Source organism: Armigeres subalbatus, chromosome 2, assembly GCF_024139115.2.
Source record: "Armigeres subalbatus isolate Guangzhou_Male chromosome 2, GZ_Asu_2, whole genome shotgun sequence".
NCBI classification, from domain to species: Eukaryota; Metazoa; Arthropoda; class Insecta; order Diptera; family Culicidae; genus Armigeres; species Armigeres subalbatus.
Window position 1 is genome coordinate 285767136 of NC_085140.1, and position 17786 is coordinate 285784921.

Genomic DNA, 17786 nt, shown 5'->3' on the forward strand with positions numbered 1-17786 from the left:
AACTGAATGGAGATGGGTTCCAAGTAGACACAATATTGCCGATGAAGCCACAAAATGGGGCAAGGGGCCTTGTTTCGATGAGGAAAGCCGCTGGATCCAAGGACCGGAATGTCTAGGTTTGGCGAAAGAACATTGGCCGAAACCAAAACAGACGAAGAACTACGTCCATGCCAAATGTTTCACGAAATAAGTTCGCCTCTTATAAATTTCGAACGGTTTTCCAATTGGAATAGACTACTTCGTGCTGTGGCTTACACACTAACTTTTTCTTTTTGGATCGGTAAAATCGGGCACCGCTGTAGCTCAGCAAATTTTAGAACTGAACTTCGGCAGAAAATTTTGTTTATTACACCATCCACAACGCCACCATACGCTACCATCCACAACACCCAAAAAAAACCCTAGCGTTGAGAAAGGACCAACTCACGATAAACTGAAGGCAGCAGAGACTTTAATCTGGAGGATGGTACAATGGACAGTTTATCCGGACGAGCTGTCTATCATGGAGAGCAACAAACATTTCCCGGAAGATCAGCGGCGTACACTTGATAAAACCAGCTCGCTATACAAGCTTACACCAATGCTAGACGAGTTCAGGGTTTTGCGAATCGACAGCCGAACTGAAGCTGCGCGCGTGGATCAATATGACCTCAAGTATCCAGTTATACTCCCATGGAATCGCCATGTGACGAACTTGATCGTCAACTTTTACCACAGGAAGTACCTTCACGATAATACGGAGACGATCGTCAACGAACTTCGGCAAAGATACTACATTCCACTGATTCGTGTGGTTGAAAAGACAGTATCAAGGAATTGTCAATGGTGCAAAGCTTATAAGGCACAACCAACTGTCCCTAAAATGGGACCATTGCCAGAAGCGTAGCTGTCACCAGGGGTGCGACTTTTCAGCTATATTGGAGTCGACTTGATTGACCCTCTTCTCGTCAAGGTAGGTCGATCAAACGCAAAACGGTGGGTCTGCCTTATCACTTGCTTGACGACTCGTGCTGTGCATGTTGAGGTGGCTGATGACCTGTCCACTCCATCCTGATGCGTAGCCTGCATCCGCAGATTCGTTTGTCGCCGAGGAGCACCATTGAAAATATACTCCGACAACGGACGTAAGTTTTGAGAGACGAATGAGAAGCGAATCGATGAAGCGGCAGCAGCATCGTTCACCAATACGAAAACGAGGTGGTACTTCATACCCCCTCCTGCCCCACACATGGGGGGTTCATGGAAAATTGGATCATTTTTGGATACGGGAATACCTTCCTACGCTTACAAGGCGTACTAAATGGTTTGGAGATGTCAAGGCATTTGAGGTTGGAGACTTAGTGGTTAAAGCTATGTCCATTTAGAATCCGGAATAATAAAATCATCTGTATCTCGGTAACGGATTGACGTACAAATAAGGTTAATACATCAAAACAAAGGTAATTTACTGTACTTTAAGTAAACAATTATGATACAAATCATTTCTTTTTGTTTCTAATGAAAATTCGCACCTTCTTCTTTATTCCTCTCATCAAAAGTTGCACACCTTCGAGGTCAACTTCCTTGGCGCATTTGTTCCACATTTTAGTCATCTGAGTCGCGTCCAGAGCTGTTTTTTCACTTTTCTTACGCTTCCGTTTCATTACTGCCCAAAATGTCTCGATGGGCCGGAGCAGTGGGCAGTTTCGTGGATTTATTTGTGGGCAGTTGCGTGGATATATTTTATCGATGAAATCTTCATTATTATAGTGGTACCACTGGATGACTTCCCGGCTGTAGTGGCAACTCGCCAAATCTGGCCAAAACTTCACGGGACCTTTATAGGCTTTATGGAAGGTAGACCGCGGTTTTTAAGACATTCCTCTTTGTACAGCTTCGAGTCCATCGTCTTATTCGCCACAAACACTTAGCTCTTTGCTCCACAGCTGCATATCCCTTGCCAAAATCATCTGTTTATTTGTTTGCAAGTTTGTCCAAAAAGCAAACTTAAACTTCGCAGGAACTACTCCTTGTTCCGTCGCCATGTAGAATTTTTGGCCAGGAAGCTGTCCGAAATCTTTTTTGACGTAGGTTCCATCGTCGATGAGCAGGATTATCAACGTGGGTGTGCAGATTTTTTCCTCTCCTTTCGGTTTCCATCTGGAATAATTTTTGACTCGCAGCACGAAACATCGTGAAATTTATACCACAGCAAGTGGGCGCCTCGGTAGACAAACCGCTGTGAAAGAATTCTTGCAGCGGTCACTTTCCGTGCCGCTGCAATACAATAAATGATTCCGGATTCTAAATGGACATCAGAACGTCGGCTCAGGAGGCACGTTCCCCTCAATTTGGGAGATTTGTGCCATCGCCTTCACTGGCCTTTCTCATCATTTACCTGACGGAAAAGGAAGTGAAAAGGGGAAAGGAAGAGGAAGCGAAGTTGGAAAGGAGAATGGAACCATTTATAGGAAAGCCAATTATGTAGACGCATTCAGCAAGGGACTAAAGAGAGGTGTCACAAAAACACAGAGGACGTAACAATGGACGAACGTCAAAGACGAAACACAGAGTGCACTGTGAAAAACGCATAATGCGAATCCATATAGGTGACAATCACAAATTACATTGTAAAAATCGCATAATGCGAATCCATATAGGTGGCAATTTGTTGAAAACTAAGTAAAACACATATTCATAACCCCATTCTTATTGAACCTCACGTTGAGATTGAACAAGAGTAGCCGAACCCGAACGTCAAGAACGAAACACAGAGTACACTGTGAAAAACGCATAATGCGAATCCATATAGGTGACAATTTGTTGAAAACTAAGTAAAACACATATCCATAACCCCACTCTTATTTAACCTCACGTTGAGATTGAACAAGAGTAGCCAAAGATGAACGTCAAGGACGAGACGCACAGTACTGTGAAAAACGCATAATGCAATTCCAGAAAGGTAACATACACAAAGTACATTGTAAAAAAAATGCATAATGCGAATCCATATAGGTGACAATTTGTTGAAAAAAACTAAGTAAAAAAAAACATTTTCATAACCCCACCCTTATTCAACCTCAAGGTGAGATTAAACAAGAGTAGCTGAAGCCAAACATCAAAGACGAAACACAGATTACACTTTGAAAAACGTATAATACGAATCCATATAGGTGACAAACACAAAGTACATTGTAAAAAAACGCATAATGCGAATCCATATAGGTGAAAATTTGTTGAAAAACTATGTAAAAAACATTCATGATCCCACCCTTATTCAAACTCAAGTTGAGATTAAACAAGAGTAGCTGAAGCCGAACGTCGAAGACGAAACACAGAGTACACTGTGAAAAAACGCATAATGCGAATCCATATAGGTAACATACACAAAGCACATTGTAAAAAACGCATAATGCGAATCCATATAGGTAACATACATAATGCACATTGTAAAAAACGCATAATGCGAATCCATATAGGTGACAATTTGTTGAAAACTAATTAAAACACATATTCATAACCCTTCTCTTATTTAACCTCACGATAAGGTTGAATAAGAGTAGCCGATTATCTCGGAGAAGTAAAGAGTCAACTACGCCATATCTCCGGTTAGCGCAGCGAGGGCTAAAATACTGTGAGGGGGCCCTGGTGCTTCACAGGCTCCGTTTGCGGTTAGGTTCTTATTAGACCCCCCTAACCATTCATTCGTAGGCACGGTAAGCATAAAGCCGCATCACACCGAGAATTAGGGGTCACCTGTATGGTGGACTTTTACCACTGGAACAGGCAATCCGTAATGTTATTCTTAGCCAGATAACCAGCTGCCGACACCACACGGCTATCTAGGCTGTTCGTGGAGAGAAGTTGACATTGACTTTACGTTAACTCTCAATGTGGCCGAACAGCCGAACAGTGTGGTTGTAAAGACATTATCAAGGAATTGCCAATGGTGCAAAGTTTATAAGGCTCAACCGACCCTAAAATGGGACCATTGCCAGAAGCTCGACTGTCACCAGAGGTGCGACCTTCCAGTCATATTGGAGTCGACTACTTTGGCCCTCTTCTCGTCAAGGTAGGTCGATCAAACGCGAAACGGTGGGTCTGCATTATCACTTGCTTGACGACTCGTGCTGTGCATGCTGAGGCGGCTTATGACCTGTCCTCTCCATCCTGCATAACCTGCATCCGCAAATTCGTTTGTCACCGAGGAGCACCATTGGAAATATACTCCGACAACGGACGTAAGTTTTGAGAGACCAAAAAAAAAATATCACCAAATTTGAATTTGACTCTTGGAAACACTGAAGACGTTTTATAGAAGAAAACTGCATACGTATTTGTCGACTAAGAATGGGGTTATGTAGTAAGCGTTAACAGAAAAATTTGTATAACCTAAAATCACAAACAAACAGACATAACACATTGAACATTTTCTCATCAAATTCAAAGTCGTTCAAAAACCAACGACATCTGTTGATTTCAGTTAGTTGGGCGAACCAGATGGCGGTAGTGAGCAAATGTCAAACTAGAGCAAATCCGATGCGCACGCCACGCGTGATCGATTGGCCAACTAATGATTATTTAAATTGATTAGTAAATCAGTGAACGATAAAAATTTGACAAGTGTTATGTCTGTTTGTCTGTACTAAAATTTCAAAATCAACTTTACGATTTTGTTCAGCGGCGCAGCCAAAATGTTTGATAATATAAAGTCTGGTTTAAGTTTAAATTTGTTTCGAAATTCCGCGGAATTCCGTTAAATTTCTTTAAAAGCTAGTTTTTTTCTAGCAAATTTTTTACAATTTTACGAATCGAAACGAAATCAAAAAAACAGATTTCGCCATGCTCAAATTCCGCGAAATTCCGCGCAATTTCGTTTCGAACCAGCTGAAACGAAATTTTTCGAAATACCGCATATGCTTATTTGGAGATGTCAAGGTAATTGAGGTTGGAGACTTAGTGGTTATAGTCGAAGATGAGAGACGCAACGGGTGGACTCGAGGACGAATCTTGGAAGTGGTGCGAGGTCGTGATGGCAAAGTTCGTCAAGGGATTGTGCAGACATCGAGCAGAGTTTTTAGAAGGCCGGTTACCAAACTGGCAGTGGGAAACGATGGCGGAGCCCAAGGGAGTTTAGTTGGTATTACCGGTACGGTCGAGTCCGACACTCCAGTACACTTCCGTGTGGTAGTTTGGCAACTACAATGCACGTGTGCTGGGTTAGTGTGTAAATGAATTCTCCCTTGTAAAAAATAAAATAAAAACGTTGTAATAACCAGTAAAGCTGAGACCAACACTTAGGCTTACGAGGAGGGGGATATTGACGACACCGCTTCAAATTTGGCAACCTTGTCAGCAGGAGACAACTGCTCCGAAGCCGAGCCAACGAATGATACACCCATCGCTACGAAGCAACAATAAATTGTAGATCCTGTTAGAAGTGATATGCAGGCTACGGATTTATAAAATATATATTGAATATAAAATTATAGTTACACAAGTCGATAACTTGAGTGCCGAAAATGCGTAGTTAAAAATGATTGCGGTTTAGTGACAGTGGTTTAGCTAAGATCGTCGTATACATACGTGTATGCTGAACTAGCATTATAGGTTAGTTAACTATTTGTCTTATTTAATACAGAACGCTGAAGATTTAACTATGCCCCCATAGTGATCCTAGGTGCCAGTGCTTGCCCTTGCCATAAATCAACAGATTCGCGAATAATTGACGCGAAACAAGTGAGAATCGATATCTTTTTAAATTAAATAAAACTTAAATTATTCCCCACTAAATTCATTATAGCGCCAAGAACCAGGCATAGAAATTGTTTTTTCGAGGAAATTTGAATATTAGGGTGATCCGAATATGTAAGATGGAATTGTGTTTCTTAAAATGAATTCTAATTAACTAAAATAAATATTTACAGCTTTAAGCGTTATGCTAAAAAGAGTCGGCCGTTTTTCCTTCCCGAACACTCATAATGACTTTTAAAGCGGTGATGGTATCCACCGAATGTCACCTGAAGATTTTTTTTTAACATTCAAATTCACACCTCTGCCTATTTTCTTTCGTTACAAAATCGCACCTGAAGACACTAGGACACTATGTTTCAAAAAGATTAGTAAACTTTCCATCGATTTTAGGTAACACAAATTAAATTACTTTTTTAGGATTTTAGGTAATAAAAATTAAAAATCGGTTTCACCGTAACATTCACTAACTGAAGGCGAGGGGTGCCAAAAATATGCATCTCCTTTTCTCCACCTGTGCAGTGATAGCAGGATGATTGTTATGAAAACCCAAGCTATGTGAAGTACGTACTCTCTCGATGCCTCAGCATGTTGCTACTTATGCTGCAGAGGGAAGAGCAAGGGGACAATGGGAGGATCCCATTTGGGTAAGGTCTTCTTCATACACTTCCGGAATGTATATTGCCACGGGGAGATATGTTATGAATAGTTTACATAATCTGCCAACTTTTCATCCGCTGGTTAGCCGAAGGAAATTATGACAATCCATCTGGGGTCGTGCTCGGAGATGGTTTTCCGTGCTTATGAATATTGAATTGAACAGAACACATTTCATGCACGGTTTGCTCCAGGATGTGTGGTCGCTCGTGATTTTCGCCGAAGCCGGTTATGAAACCATATATAAATAATTGAGCATTTGTATCCAATTATTGCACACAGAAAAGCAAAAGAACTGATTGCATGAATCTGGTTATGATACTGAAGAATTTAAATACGAAATATTCTCACGGTTCTGATGCCCATTTTTATCGATTAATCACATTGTGTAGCAAGCAACCAAAAATAGCATTATTAAAATATATTCAAGTGGAGGTTTCATTCCACATAAAAACAATCTCACCTGCAAAGAACTATAGTTGCAAAAATGGGCGTAGAGCTAGCCCCCTCCGATATCCACTTCACTAATGAATCCCAATTCCCAAAACACACTCGCCTGCACTGCACTTCACCAATTGTTCATAATGCTCCTGGAACCTAACAGCAAACTCATCACTTTCACTAATTATCCGCGAAAATCCTGATTCGAACTCTACCAACCGCACGGATTCCGACGGCCATATTTATGAAAAGTTGAGCTGTGTTTTGACGTGACCAGCCCGCACGAAGGGAATGATATAACTCGCCACAGAGTTGCTTTCGGGGCAAGGATACGATTGTGGCCTACGCCAGCAAGGACGAAGACGACCTGGTGTTTGGCATGGCTATACTCAACACGGAAACGGGACGGCAGGAAAATGTTTACGTCGTAGAGCGCAGGCTCGACGGTTGGTCATAGTGGGGTTCGCAGTGATGTGCAATGTTTTGGGATGTCCGTCGCTTGAAGTTTTCCGAACAAGCTGGGGGGAAATCGTTAAATCGGAAATGTTTATTGTTTCTGATCAAACGAAAGCCGGTTCATGGTGTAACACTATATTGAATGGCGATACAAATGAGGTGAGAAATTGGATTCAGATTTTGTCTTGCAGTGGTGGACAGTGTACAGTTGTTCGACACATTATTGTATGCACAAAAATAGTTCAAATAGGGGTTCTATTCGTGAATTGCAAACGGTTTTGGGCCCGGTGAAGGTTCTTAAGATGTTTCGATACCCCTCCCCCTTTGTAAAGGGGGTCTTTCAAACAAATGAAACAGAAATGTCTGCATAATTCGAGAACTAAGCAGAGAATAAATTAATTTTAGGCGAAACGAAGTTCGTCGGGTCGGCTAGTAATGAATAACTGAATGATCAAACCCATTGCGGATGCACTAGCTATCCATAACTGTTACAGTAAACAAGAACGCTCTTTTCGTGCTAACTGCTCGAGAAATAGAAGACCGAGAAGGGCCAGCTCTGCAACGTAAGCCATATATCTGGGACACCAACAACATCTGCGGCAGTGGCAGAACAATTGAAACATTCTAACCAAATTCAATCGTCAAAATTTTTTCATGATTATTTGAACGAAATGGTATGCCAAGCTCCCACGAACAATCTGCATGCTAAACTTGAAACACGGTTAAATACGCACTACCTAATAAACTTGCATTTTGACTACACAAAACAGAACAATCACATCCGGAGCTCGCAAACAATCTCTTTACTGTCAACCTTCCATATGGTAAAACAACCAGATGCCCTTTTCAATATAACATCTTCCACGTATCATAACAATTTTTCAACAAAATGTTTATTTCACGGAGTTAGAAAGTGGCACAGTAACTAGATATAAAAAAACAGCGTAATCCACCTTGCGGTGATGGTGCCTTTCTCGTGAGGGGGTTAGAAGCAGAGGGATGTAAGTGACATTTTAGTCAAAATTGAGTTGACTATAGCAAAAAATGCTTTGGATCTTAAGCTTTGCGGCAATATGTTGATATAGTTTGTATGTTGTTAAAAAAATGTAAAAATTCACAGAAAATTAGTATTTTTTTGAACATCCATACAATTTGTATGGAGCAAAAAAATACTGAAAAACTTTGCACCCGTTTTTCTCAAAACTAACTTTTTGTCACTTACACCCCTTTGCGTTTGAGTGAAATTAAAAAAATACATGAGATGCCAAAATAGCACTTTAGATAGATAGATTCAATTATTTCAATCAAATAACATTTACACAGGATTTTGTTTTTACACGATTTTTTTTCGCTCGTGTTTTTGATCGTGTGACTTCAACTTACCACCAAAATCTTCGCAACAAGTTTCAAAAAATCCAGAATAAATCAAAGAAAAATCACATGATAATTAATATGCTTTAAACATTCAGGATGAGTACCAAATTGAACAAATGTAAATCGTGTAAAAACAGAATCCAGTGTATTTGTGTTTATTTGAAAGTATTGCAAAAGTTTTTGAAAAAAAAATCAATCGTGATTTTTTTTCCCAAAACATTGCTTTTTTATAATTCCAGAACGCAATGGCCGACAAGCGCAAGCGAAATGAATAATGTTTAGTGCCAAAATGTGTATCACAATTGTTTTGGTCTTCGTGGCGCGCAACCCACGCGTCTAAATGCAATTACGTGCCGTGACGTTTGGGTTCGCTTCCCACTCTAGTAAGGAGAAAACTTTTCACACACGTAAAAATGTTCAGATTTTCAAGAAGAAATTTAAAGAAAATTTTAAGGAATTTCCTTGTTCTACGGGAAAATCTTCGTATTATCCATAAAAAAATCCTCAGGAATGCCAAAGGAAATGCTGCTGGTAATATGGCCAAAAATGTCAACCCATTCGGCCAAATGACATTTTGACCAATTGAGTCTTTTTGCCAAACGAGTAATTTGTCCAAATAACCTATTGAGCCAAACGACTTTTCGGCCAAAGGCTCAGTTCGGCCGTACGACATTTTGGGCCATATGTGCATTTCGACCAAATTACATTTAGCCAAATGGCTATTTCTACCAAACCAAATTTCTACCAATTTTCGGTCAGATGTGTTTTGACCTGTCTTATTTGGGCAAATGACATATTCCGTCAAACAACTTTCGGCCTTGTGGTCAATCGGATGTCATTTAGCCTAAAGTTATTCGGGGAGCAAAAAAGTCACAATTAGAATCACTTGTTCATAGTTGAAAATGTAAGAGCTCAATATCCTGCCAATAATTCCTGTCAGTTTCCTATGTGAGACTTAATGATATGATATTATAGCCTTTCCGCACAAATTTATTTTAGTTATACTGGAAAAGTTGGAGGGGGACTTCCTTAGCCGGGCGGTACGATGCACGACTACAAAGCAAGACCATGCTGATTCACGATCCGGTCTAGGAATTTTCTCGACTTCCCCGGGCATAAACTATCATCGTGTTAACCTCACGATATACATATGCAAAAATAGTAACATAGCTTAGGAACCTCGCAGTTAATAAATGTAGAATTCCTAAGAGATCCCTGAGCTTCGAGGTGGCAATGTCCCAGTGGGGGATGTAATTCCAATAACAAGAAGAATACTGGAAGTGACTTCATTTATCTATAGTTGCTTCTTCGTGATCAACAGCATGGTTGACTGACGTTAGTCGAACATACTCGTTGATCCAATAACTTAAACAACAAAATAAGCAACAATGGTGTGGACGTAGATAGCATCGGTTACTTAAATAAGCAATGTGATCTGTGTGCTAAGTTATAGCGCAAAAGACACACAGACCTAATACTTCTAATACAACATAATAGCAACATTGTTTATACGGATCGAGATCTTGATAAGAAACCCAGAATAACCCACGTAGCGGTGATGGTGCCTTTCTCGTGTATTCTAAAAAGTAACGAGAAAAACACATAAGGGAGGAGATAAATTCAATTATTTCCATCATTTCACATTTAGTTGCGTTCATTTGAATGTATTGCAGCAGTTTTTGAAACAATAAAATTTCCGAAATTGATTTTTTTTCCAAGGCCGATTGGGACAATTTTCAATAGCGAAAAATTAGGCAGGATTGCACGTTGAATGCATCTTTTACAAATCGGATAAAGCTAAGTAGAAAAAAGTGCGTCTCACATTTTTTTGTACACACATACACACACACATATATATACACATACATATCGCCCTCTGTGTGCTGGCGAATAGGCCCTATCGCAGAGAGGTCAATTTGGGGTGCACGCGGCATCATCATTCTTGATACTAGTCGTGGAGAGGGAAGCAGGCGCCAAGTCGACCCTTCCCACCTTCCGAGGACATACGGCGTGGTAAGGCCACCTGGAAAGCCACCACGCTGGCACGATACCATGGTGTTCTTCTAAAAAAGCGAGTCACGATGTTCGATGCTGCAAGGACACGCAGCTAACCTCGAGGGTGCGTTGTGCACTGGCCCCCCTTTGAAGCATTACTTCCTGGTTGTACCGCAGGGACTATGGGCTTGGCGGCAATGGAAACGGTTTAGCGGGTCGGGGATGTAGTCCTCGTTTGCTGTTGGAGGTAGTCCCTAACCGCGCACTTTCTGGACAACCCAGGATGTCTGTTGAGCAGATTCCCCCTCCATTGCTTGGGAAGAAAAAAAAAACACATACATACATACACACATACAGACATCAAATTAATTCGTCGAGTTGAGTCGATTGTTATATAACACTGTGGATCGTTTACTAGTTGGTGAAACTTTTTCTCATTTCCGATGTATCACAGCCAAAAACAATTTGAGCCGAAACAGATAGCAAGGTTTTCACACATATTTTAAAATTTTCGGGCGGAATTAATCCCTTTCTGTGAACTTGGTTTGATAAAAGTAAAAATGTATTCTCTGATTTTTTAAATATTTTTATCCACTCAATATTTTTTTGAAATCTACAAAAAAATAGACACTTGAGAAAAAAATTGTATCTATTTAAAAAAAAAATGAATGGGTGGCTAATGAGGGAACAAATGTCCCCAATTTAAAATCTAAATATGTATCCTAAATAGACCTATGCGTCGGTCACAACATCGGCAGCGGCAGCGTGGCATTCACTACTGCCACAACGGCGGCGCACCGTTGCCTTTTATGACTTATAAATTTACAAAGGAATTTTTAAAGGAATCCTAAAAACTTCCCCAAGGAATTCCTAAAGAAATTTTTAAAGAAATTTTGGAAAGATTTTTTTAAGGAATTTACGAAGAAACTCTCTAATGAATTTTTGGAAGAATTCCTTAAGGAAATGTGTACGGTTTTTCTAGAAAAATTACTAAAAAAATCCTGAGGAAAATTCCGGAGGGATTTTTAGAATAACTTATTTGAATTTCGGATGGAATATCTGCTAGAATTCCCAAAGCAATATCTGGAAGTAACTTGCGAAGGATTCCCTGAATAATTTTTGCAAGGAATATCGAAAGCAATTTATGAAGAAATTTGTGAATGTTTAAAATTGGAATTCGGTTGAATATTCCTAATGAAATACCAAGGATTTCGTGCTAGAATTTTTGGAAGGAAATTCCTGGAGGATCATCTGAAAGTATTCCTAAAGAAGAATATGTGTATAAGGTGTTTACTCCTTACAACCCTTCCATAATTATTGCGCTGTTCACACTGAATCTAAAAACACAGTTTGAAAGTGTGACAGTTTCAAATAGTAATCGAAAGTGAGACGGTGTCGATTTCAAAGCATTTTGACATCGATAAATGTGGGACAAAGCAAATGGTGTGAGAACAACTTGCTTTTGTTTTGAAAATTGTCTTCTAACAATTTCGCATTATGCAACTCCTCAAATTCTCCTTCTAAATTATGGCCAAGGTTGCCAGTTGTGCAGTTTATACATTTGTTTCCTCCAGGAAAAAAATATTATTTAGTGGAATTCGCGAAAAAGAAATTAACGACCAGTGCACACGCAATAAAAAGTGTGATTATCAAAGTGCATCGATGTTTCAATGCATGTTTCAAGATCGAGTAATAATTCGTTCAAGTGTTTGGTGAAAAGATATTTTAGTTACTAGATAAAGATTGTCGCTTCCGTTCCCTTTGTTCTGCTGTCCGGAACATGTTGGGTACCAAGCTGTTAAATCGTATGGATTTTCCTTCTTTGACATTTAGCTCCCCTATCCTCGCCGGCAAAACATGTTCCGGACAGCGACGTCAGTGACAATCTTTATCTGGTAACTAAAATATCTTTTGTTTGGTGCGACCGTCGTTCAGCTATAGAATGGATGCACGGAAGACTCATAGGAGTCTTCATATTGGTAGATGTCTTCACTACAGGGATCATGTTTGAGCACTCTTCTTTACAATTTCTATGATAAAGACATTGACGAATGTCTCATGGAAAATTGCACGCTCAGACAATTTGCAGATGATTATGTTGTATCTGTAACAGAAGTGATTTCGGGTGTTTGAGGAAGTCTATTGTCCCGCCCTAAGAAAGAGCCTCAGCTGGATTCTTAAACAAGCCTCAGCAGCCTCTCCCTGTCGAGAGTGGCGCTTAAGCTGCTGGTGGTGGAAACTCAAACCATTCGTTATAACACTCGCAACAAATCCAAATTTTTCATAACTGGTGACTTCAAAGCCAATGGTGACCATTCATGGAATAATGCTCAAAGCAATTCCAATGGAAAAATTTCATTTGAAGATTGTTCTGCTCGATATTATACTATTCAATATCCCAATGGATCAACTTGTTTTTCTGTCAGTCGAAATCCTTCTACATTTGATTTAGTTTAAACGGATTCAAGTCAGCTGTGTGGCTAATTGGTAACGCATGCTGACTTTGACTCAGATCACCTTCCTGTGACGTTTGAAATCTCACAAAAAGTTATCAACAATCCAATCAGCCCTATTTTTAATTATCATAGAGCTAATTGGGATTTATATAAAACATATATCGATAGAAATTTTGATGCTGATATTCCTCTCGATACCAGAAGTGATATTGATAATGCTCTCGTATCTTTGACAAATTAAATTGTCGAAGCCAGAGGCATTGCAATTCCTAAATGTGAAATTAAATTCAACTCCATTATTATTGACGACGATCTTCAGCTACTGATCCGTCTTAAAAATGTGCTCGCGATCCCGCGTTGAAAGTTATTTGGTGAGATTTGCAAAATAAAATTAAAAAACGTTTCGCTATTCTGAGAAATACAAACTTTGAGAATGATGTCTCGAAGTTGGATCCCAGTTTGAAACTTTTTGGAAATTAACGAAAATTCTTTTTAAAAAACTCAGAAGCCAATTCCAGGGCTTAAAGGGGGAAGTAAAATTTTATTAACAAATGGCGAAAAGGCTCAAAAACTTGTTCAGCAGTTTGAAAGTGCCCATAGTTTTAGTCTAGGTCTCACAAGTCCAATTGAGGATCAGGTTACACGGAGCTTCGGAGACATTCTCAATCAAAAGAATGTTTTTGACCCTTCGTTGGGAACTAATTTGGATGAATTGAGATCTATTACTAGAAAATTTAAAAATATGAAAGCCCCGGGTGATGATGGTATTTCCTACATACTTATCAAAAAACCTTCCTGAGAGCTCTTTATCCTTTGGTTAATTTATTTAACAAATGTTTTCAATTGGCATAGGGGAAATGTTCCAATCTCCATCACACTGTACATATATCCATATAACTCATCGCTAAACAAAGAAATACGGCACCAAATTCGTCGCTTCTTTTTGCCAACATGCGTGCTCACTGCTGAAAAAAATCACAAAAATAATAAACAAACCAAATTCCTTTCCATTGCTTTGTTTTTGATGGGATGGAAATAGAAGCTATGAGATGAAGTGGCGAACCGTTCCCCTACTTCCCAGATAAACGGAAAAACGCCAAAGTTGTTCAAATTTTGAAGCCGGACAAAAACCAACTGAGGCTTCTAGTTATCGCCCAATCAGTTTGCTTTCTTTAATAAGCAAACTGTTTGCAAAGATTATTTTGAATAGAATGATGGTTCATATTAATGACAATTCTATTTTTGCTGATGAGCAATTTGGTTTTCGCCATAGGCATTCAACCACCCATCAGTTATTAAGAGTTACGAATTTAATTCGGCTCAACAAATCTGAAGGATATTCGACTGGAGTTGCTCTTCTTTATATAGAGAAAGCATTTCACAGTGTTTGGCATGAAGCTTTGATTGTAAAATTGATGAATTTTAATTTCCCTCTGAACATTATTAAACTGATTCAAAATTATTTATCAGATCGCTCACTGCAGGTAAACTATCAGAATTCTAAATCTGATAGACTACCTGTAAGAGCTGGTGTTCCCCAAGGCAGTATACTGGGGCCAATATTATGCTTCTCGAGATTTTATAGCATTTTGCTATTTTACCTCTGTCTCTCTCGATTGTGCGCCGCTAAGGTATTTGCCATATTGTGGTACCTTGATTATGGAAATGCAAAATATTTCATCACATATTACACACGATTACCTAATGGGAATTATTACTACAGTATACTGATCCAAATGCAGTAGCAACAAATGTAAAAAAATAAAAAAGATCCCGTTTATTCCACCAAACACTAACTATCCATCGAGGGACAATAATATGTTGCATACCTTAAAAGCGAATGTGAAAAACCGCGCCAAAAGATCACATCTGTTTGACATGGCTTTATTTACTTTTTGCATGGCGCACAACTCGGCGCACGGGAGCCGGCGCATAACTGGCGCGCCAGTTTGCGGATTTAAGAAAAGAATCGCAATATTGTATAACATTTTTACTTCTGACTTACCTGATTTACCACCAGGGTGTCAAAAAACCTAGGAACACCTAGTTTATGACATGAATGCATGTATTAAATAATTGGCAAATAAAATTTAGTAAAAATAAACTCAAAAAATGTTTTTTTTGTGGAAACTTAAAGAGTTTTTAGTAAGAAATTCAAATAATTTCTTGTGGAAATTTTCAAACATTTTTTTTTAGAAATTCTGTAGAGTATATGAGACTTATCTTTTTCTCTGTCTGTCGCAATTCTAGTCAAAATGTCTTCTTCTCGTTGTCTCCCGCCTTTCTGTGTTACAAAAGGATTACAAAAACTGTAAAGGGAATTGTAAAAAAGCGAAAGTATCCGGCTCCGTAACGCCAAACGGCAAATGATCCTTACAAATAAACGCAAGATTAAAAAAAAGTAATTCATTTTTAATTTTTTTCCTATCAATCGATTAGAATTTCTCGTAAGAATCATTTTTTTATATATCGCTGATTTGGTAGGCTCATTTGCCATGAAGCGTTGCGGAGTCGAAGACATGTTTTTCAATACAATTGGTCATGATTCTTAATACAATAATGTTAGTTTTGGGACCCCAAAAGCCGGTTTGGTCGAGGTTGTAATAATTAAATGCTTACATTTATTTGAATCAGGTTCGTCCACAAATTTTATATTACCTTCATCGGGGGTGACAATGGGTCTGAGGGGTAAGAATGTGGTAAATCGTTCAAAAATTTCTCTATTAATTTAGTTTTCTTGCGCTTGCCTCTTGCCTTCTTGAATGTATCCAATCTATTCTACAAGCATTCTTAGTTTTTGAAGCAGTGACCCATTCTCACACCTATTTGACCCATTGTCACCACCGATGACGGTAGCTTCGTATTCTACTTCTACAGTTCGTACAGTCAATCATAGGGCTGTTCATAGTTACTATGTCTGAAGCTCGATGTATGCATATGCACAACATGTGATAGATTTAGTTAGGAAAAGGTATTGGAGAGTATCCAGTTCCTTCGGTGGGGTTTGATCCCACGAAACCACTACACTAGACAGGTGCTTTCCTTACTAAGCTACGAAGGACCTCCGTCGTCCTCTCTCTCTCTGTCGATCTCTCTTCGCTTATATGGTCGGGTTGGGATCTGACGACCACCTGGCACAACCTCACACAACCCTACTTCATCGAGCGCAGTTGCTGATGAAGCCAGACAATACTAAATACTCCGGCGGCTGTCCAAAGGTAGGGTGCTGACAATAGTACTTGAACTGCGCAAGGAGCTAGCGATTTTTCTGCAAAGAAAAGAGAACTTCTCAATGTAACTGCGTGATGAGAAGTTCTCTCTAAAACTAGCATATCTTACCGACATCTTTAAAAATTTAACTACTTTAACTCCAATAGACAATTTTGATGTTCATGACAGAATCAGAGGATTCATGAGAAAACTCGATTCGGGGTCTCGAAATGTTAAAAATGGGAACTATGAATGCTTCAAATTGTTGGAAACACCCGTTGACGAAAGAAAGATTGAACCTTCTCTTCTCCTGAAATCATCAATGGAATTACGAGCCACCCGAGTTCTTAAAAAGTGAAATTTAGGGAATATTTTGAAACAGGAATATAGAAAACGGATAAGTGTCTTTGGATTATTGATCCTTCCAATCAGAAAGAAGTAAATACCATTATATCGACAGAAACTGATGAAGGGCTGGTCGATTTATCTGAGAACAGTATTCTGAAGCACAACTACTATCACAGGAAGGTATTGCTATTTTGGATGAGCGTGGGACATACTTATCCACAATTATTTGATGTGAAACTGGATTCTCAGAAGTGATTGTCATCAAAACCAAATGCAGGAATAAACTGCGATTGTATTCCTTCTTGCGAATGAAGTTAGCCAAAATGGATATCAATATAAGCCAAGTAATTGCGAGAAATAGGAAGCAAAGTCAACCGTCGCACTAAATGTAAAACACAAACCAATATAATTTAATGAACATTGCATTTCGAAAACATAACAATTAATTCTTTATTTTATACCGAATGTTTCGTTAAAAAAATGTTACCATTTTCATTCGTTTTTTTAGGAACCTGGTTACTTATTTAAGGGAGTCGCCAGAAATCAGTGAATTTGTTTGGGGGTCGCGCATCAAAACGTTTGGGAGGCCCTGCTTTAGCGATTAATACCTTTAGCGTCAATGAAACAATGAGTTAACCCCACGAAAAAAATGCAAATATTGAAGAAAATTCAGATGGTGTTTGAAAATAGTTCAAGGTTAACTAAGAAATTGATTAATGCCCACCAGCTGGTTGCGAGGTCTTGACAAGCACTTTGACTATTTTTTCATGACTTAGAAAAACTTACTAAACAAATCAAAGTGGGACGAACAACCCTAGCAGCGAACTTTTGCAGCGAACAATATCTTGAACGCAATATCTTGCAAACAAGTCTGACTATGAGATTTTGGCGCTACTCTCCGTCAGATGGCACTCCATGTTTATCTTATCACAGCTGTATATCAAAGATAAGCTTGGAAGAACGATTAAAAGTAGAAACACAACTGAATCGAGAAATCCCAATCAGTATAAATTTCAACCCGAATGATTTAAAAATGGAACGATACGAGGAGGATATCTATCGGCTGAATCTAAGAATCAAACAGCTGATATCCAGAAACGACTTGTGTGAGTAGTATTG

The 17786-nt window shown here is 39.1% G+C and overlaps 2 protein-coding genes across 3 annotated transcripts in view; one reads left to right on the forward strand and one right to left on the reverse strand.

The window, feature by feature from the left end:
• Positions 1-7188, reverse strand: part of LOC134212338 (uncharacterized) — a 50741-nt gene extending 43553 nt beyond the window's left edge. Inside the window, exon 1 of one of the 2 annotated variants that reach the window (XM_062690099.1) lies at positions 6851-7188. The gene's annotated coding sequence lies outside the window, so the exon portion shown is untranslated. The remainder of the gene's footprint in view (positions 1-6850) is intronic. The other variant, XM_062690100.1, reaches the window with a different exon arrangement.
• Positions 7189-17650: 10462 nt separating this feature from the next.
• The window catches only part of LOC134216470 (uncharacterized), a 34894-nt gene continuing 34758 nt past the window's right edge, over positions 17651-17786 (forward strand). Inside the window, exon 1 of the mRNA XM_062695343.1 lies at positions 17651-17773. Within this exon, the coding sequence (XP_062551327.1) occupies positions 17701-17773 (73 nt within the window). The 5' untranslated portion in view covers positions 17651-17700. The remainder of the gene's footprint in view (positions 17774-17786) is intronic.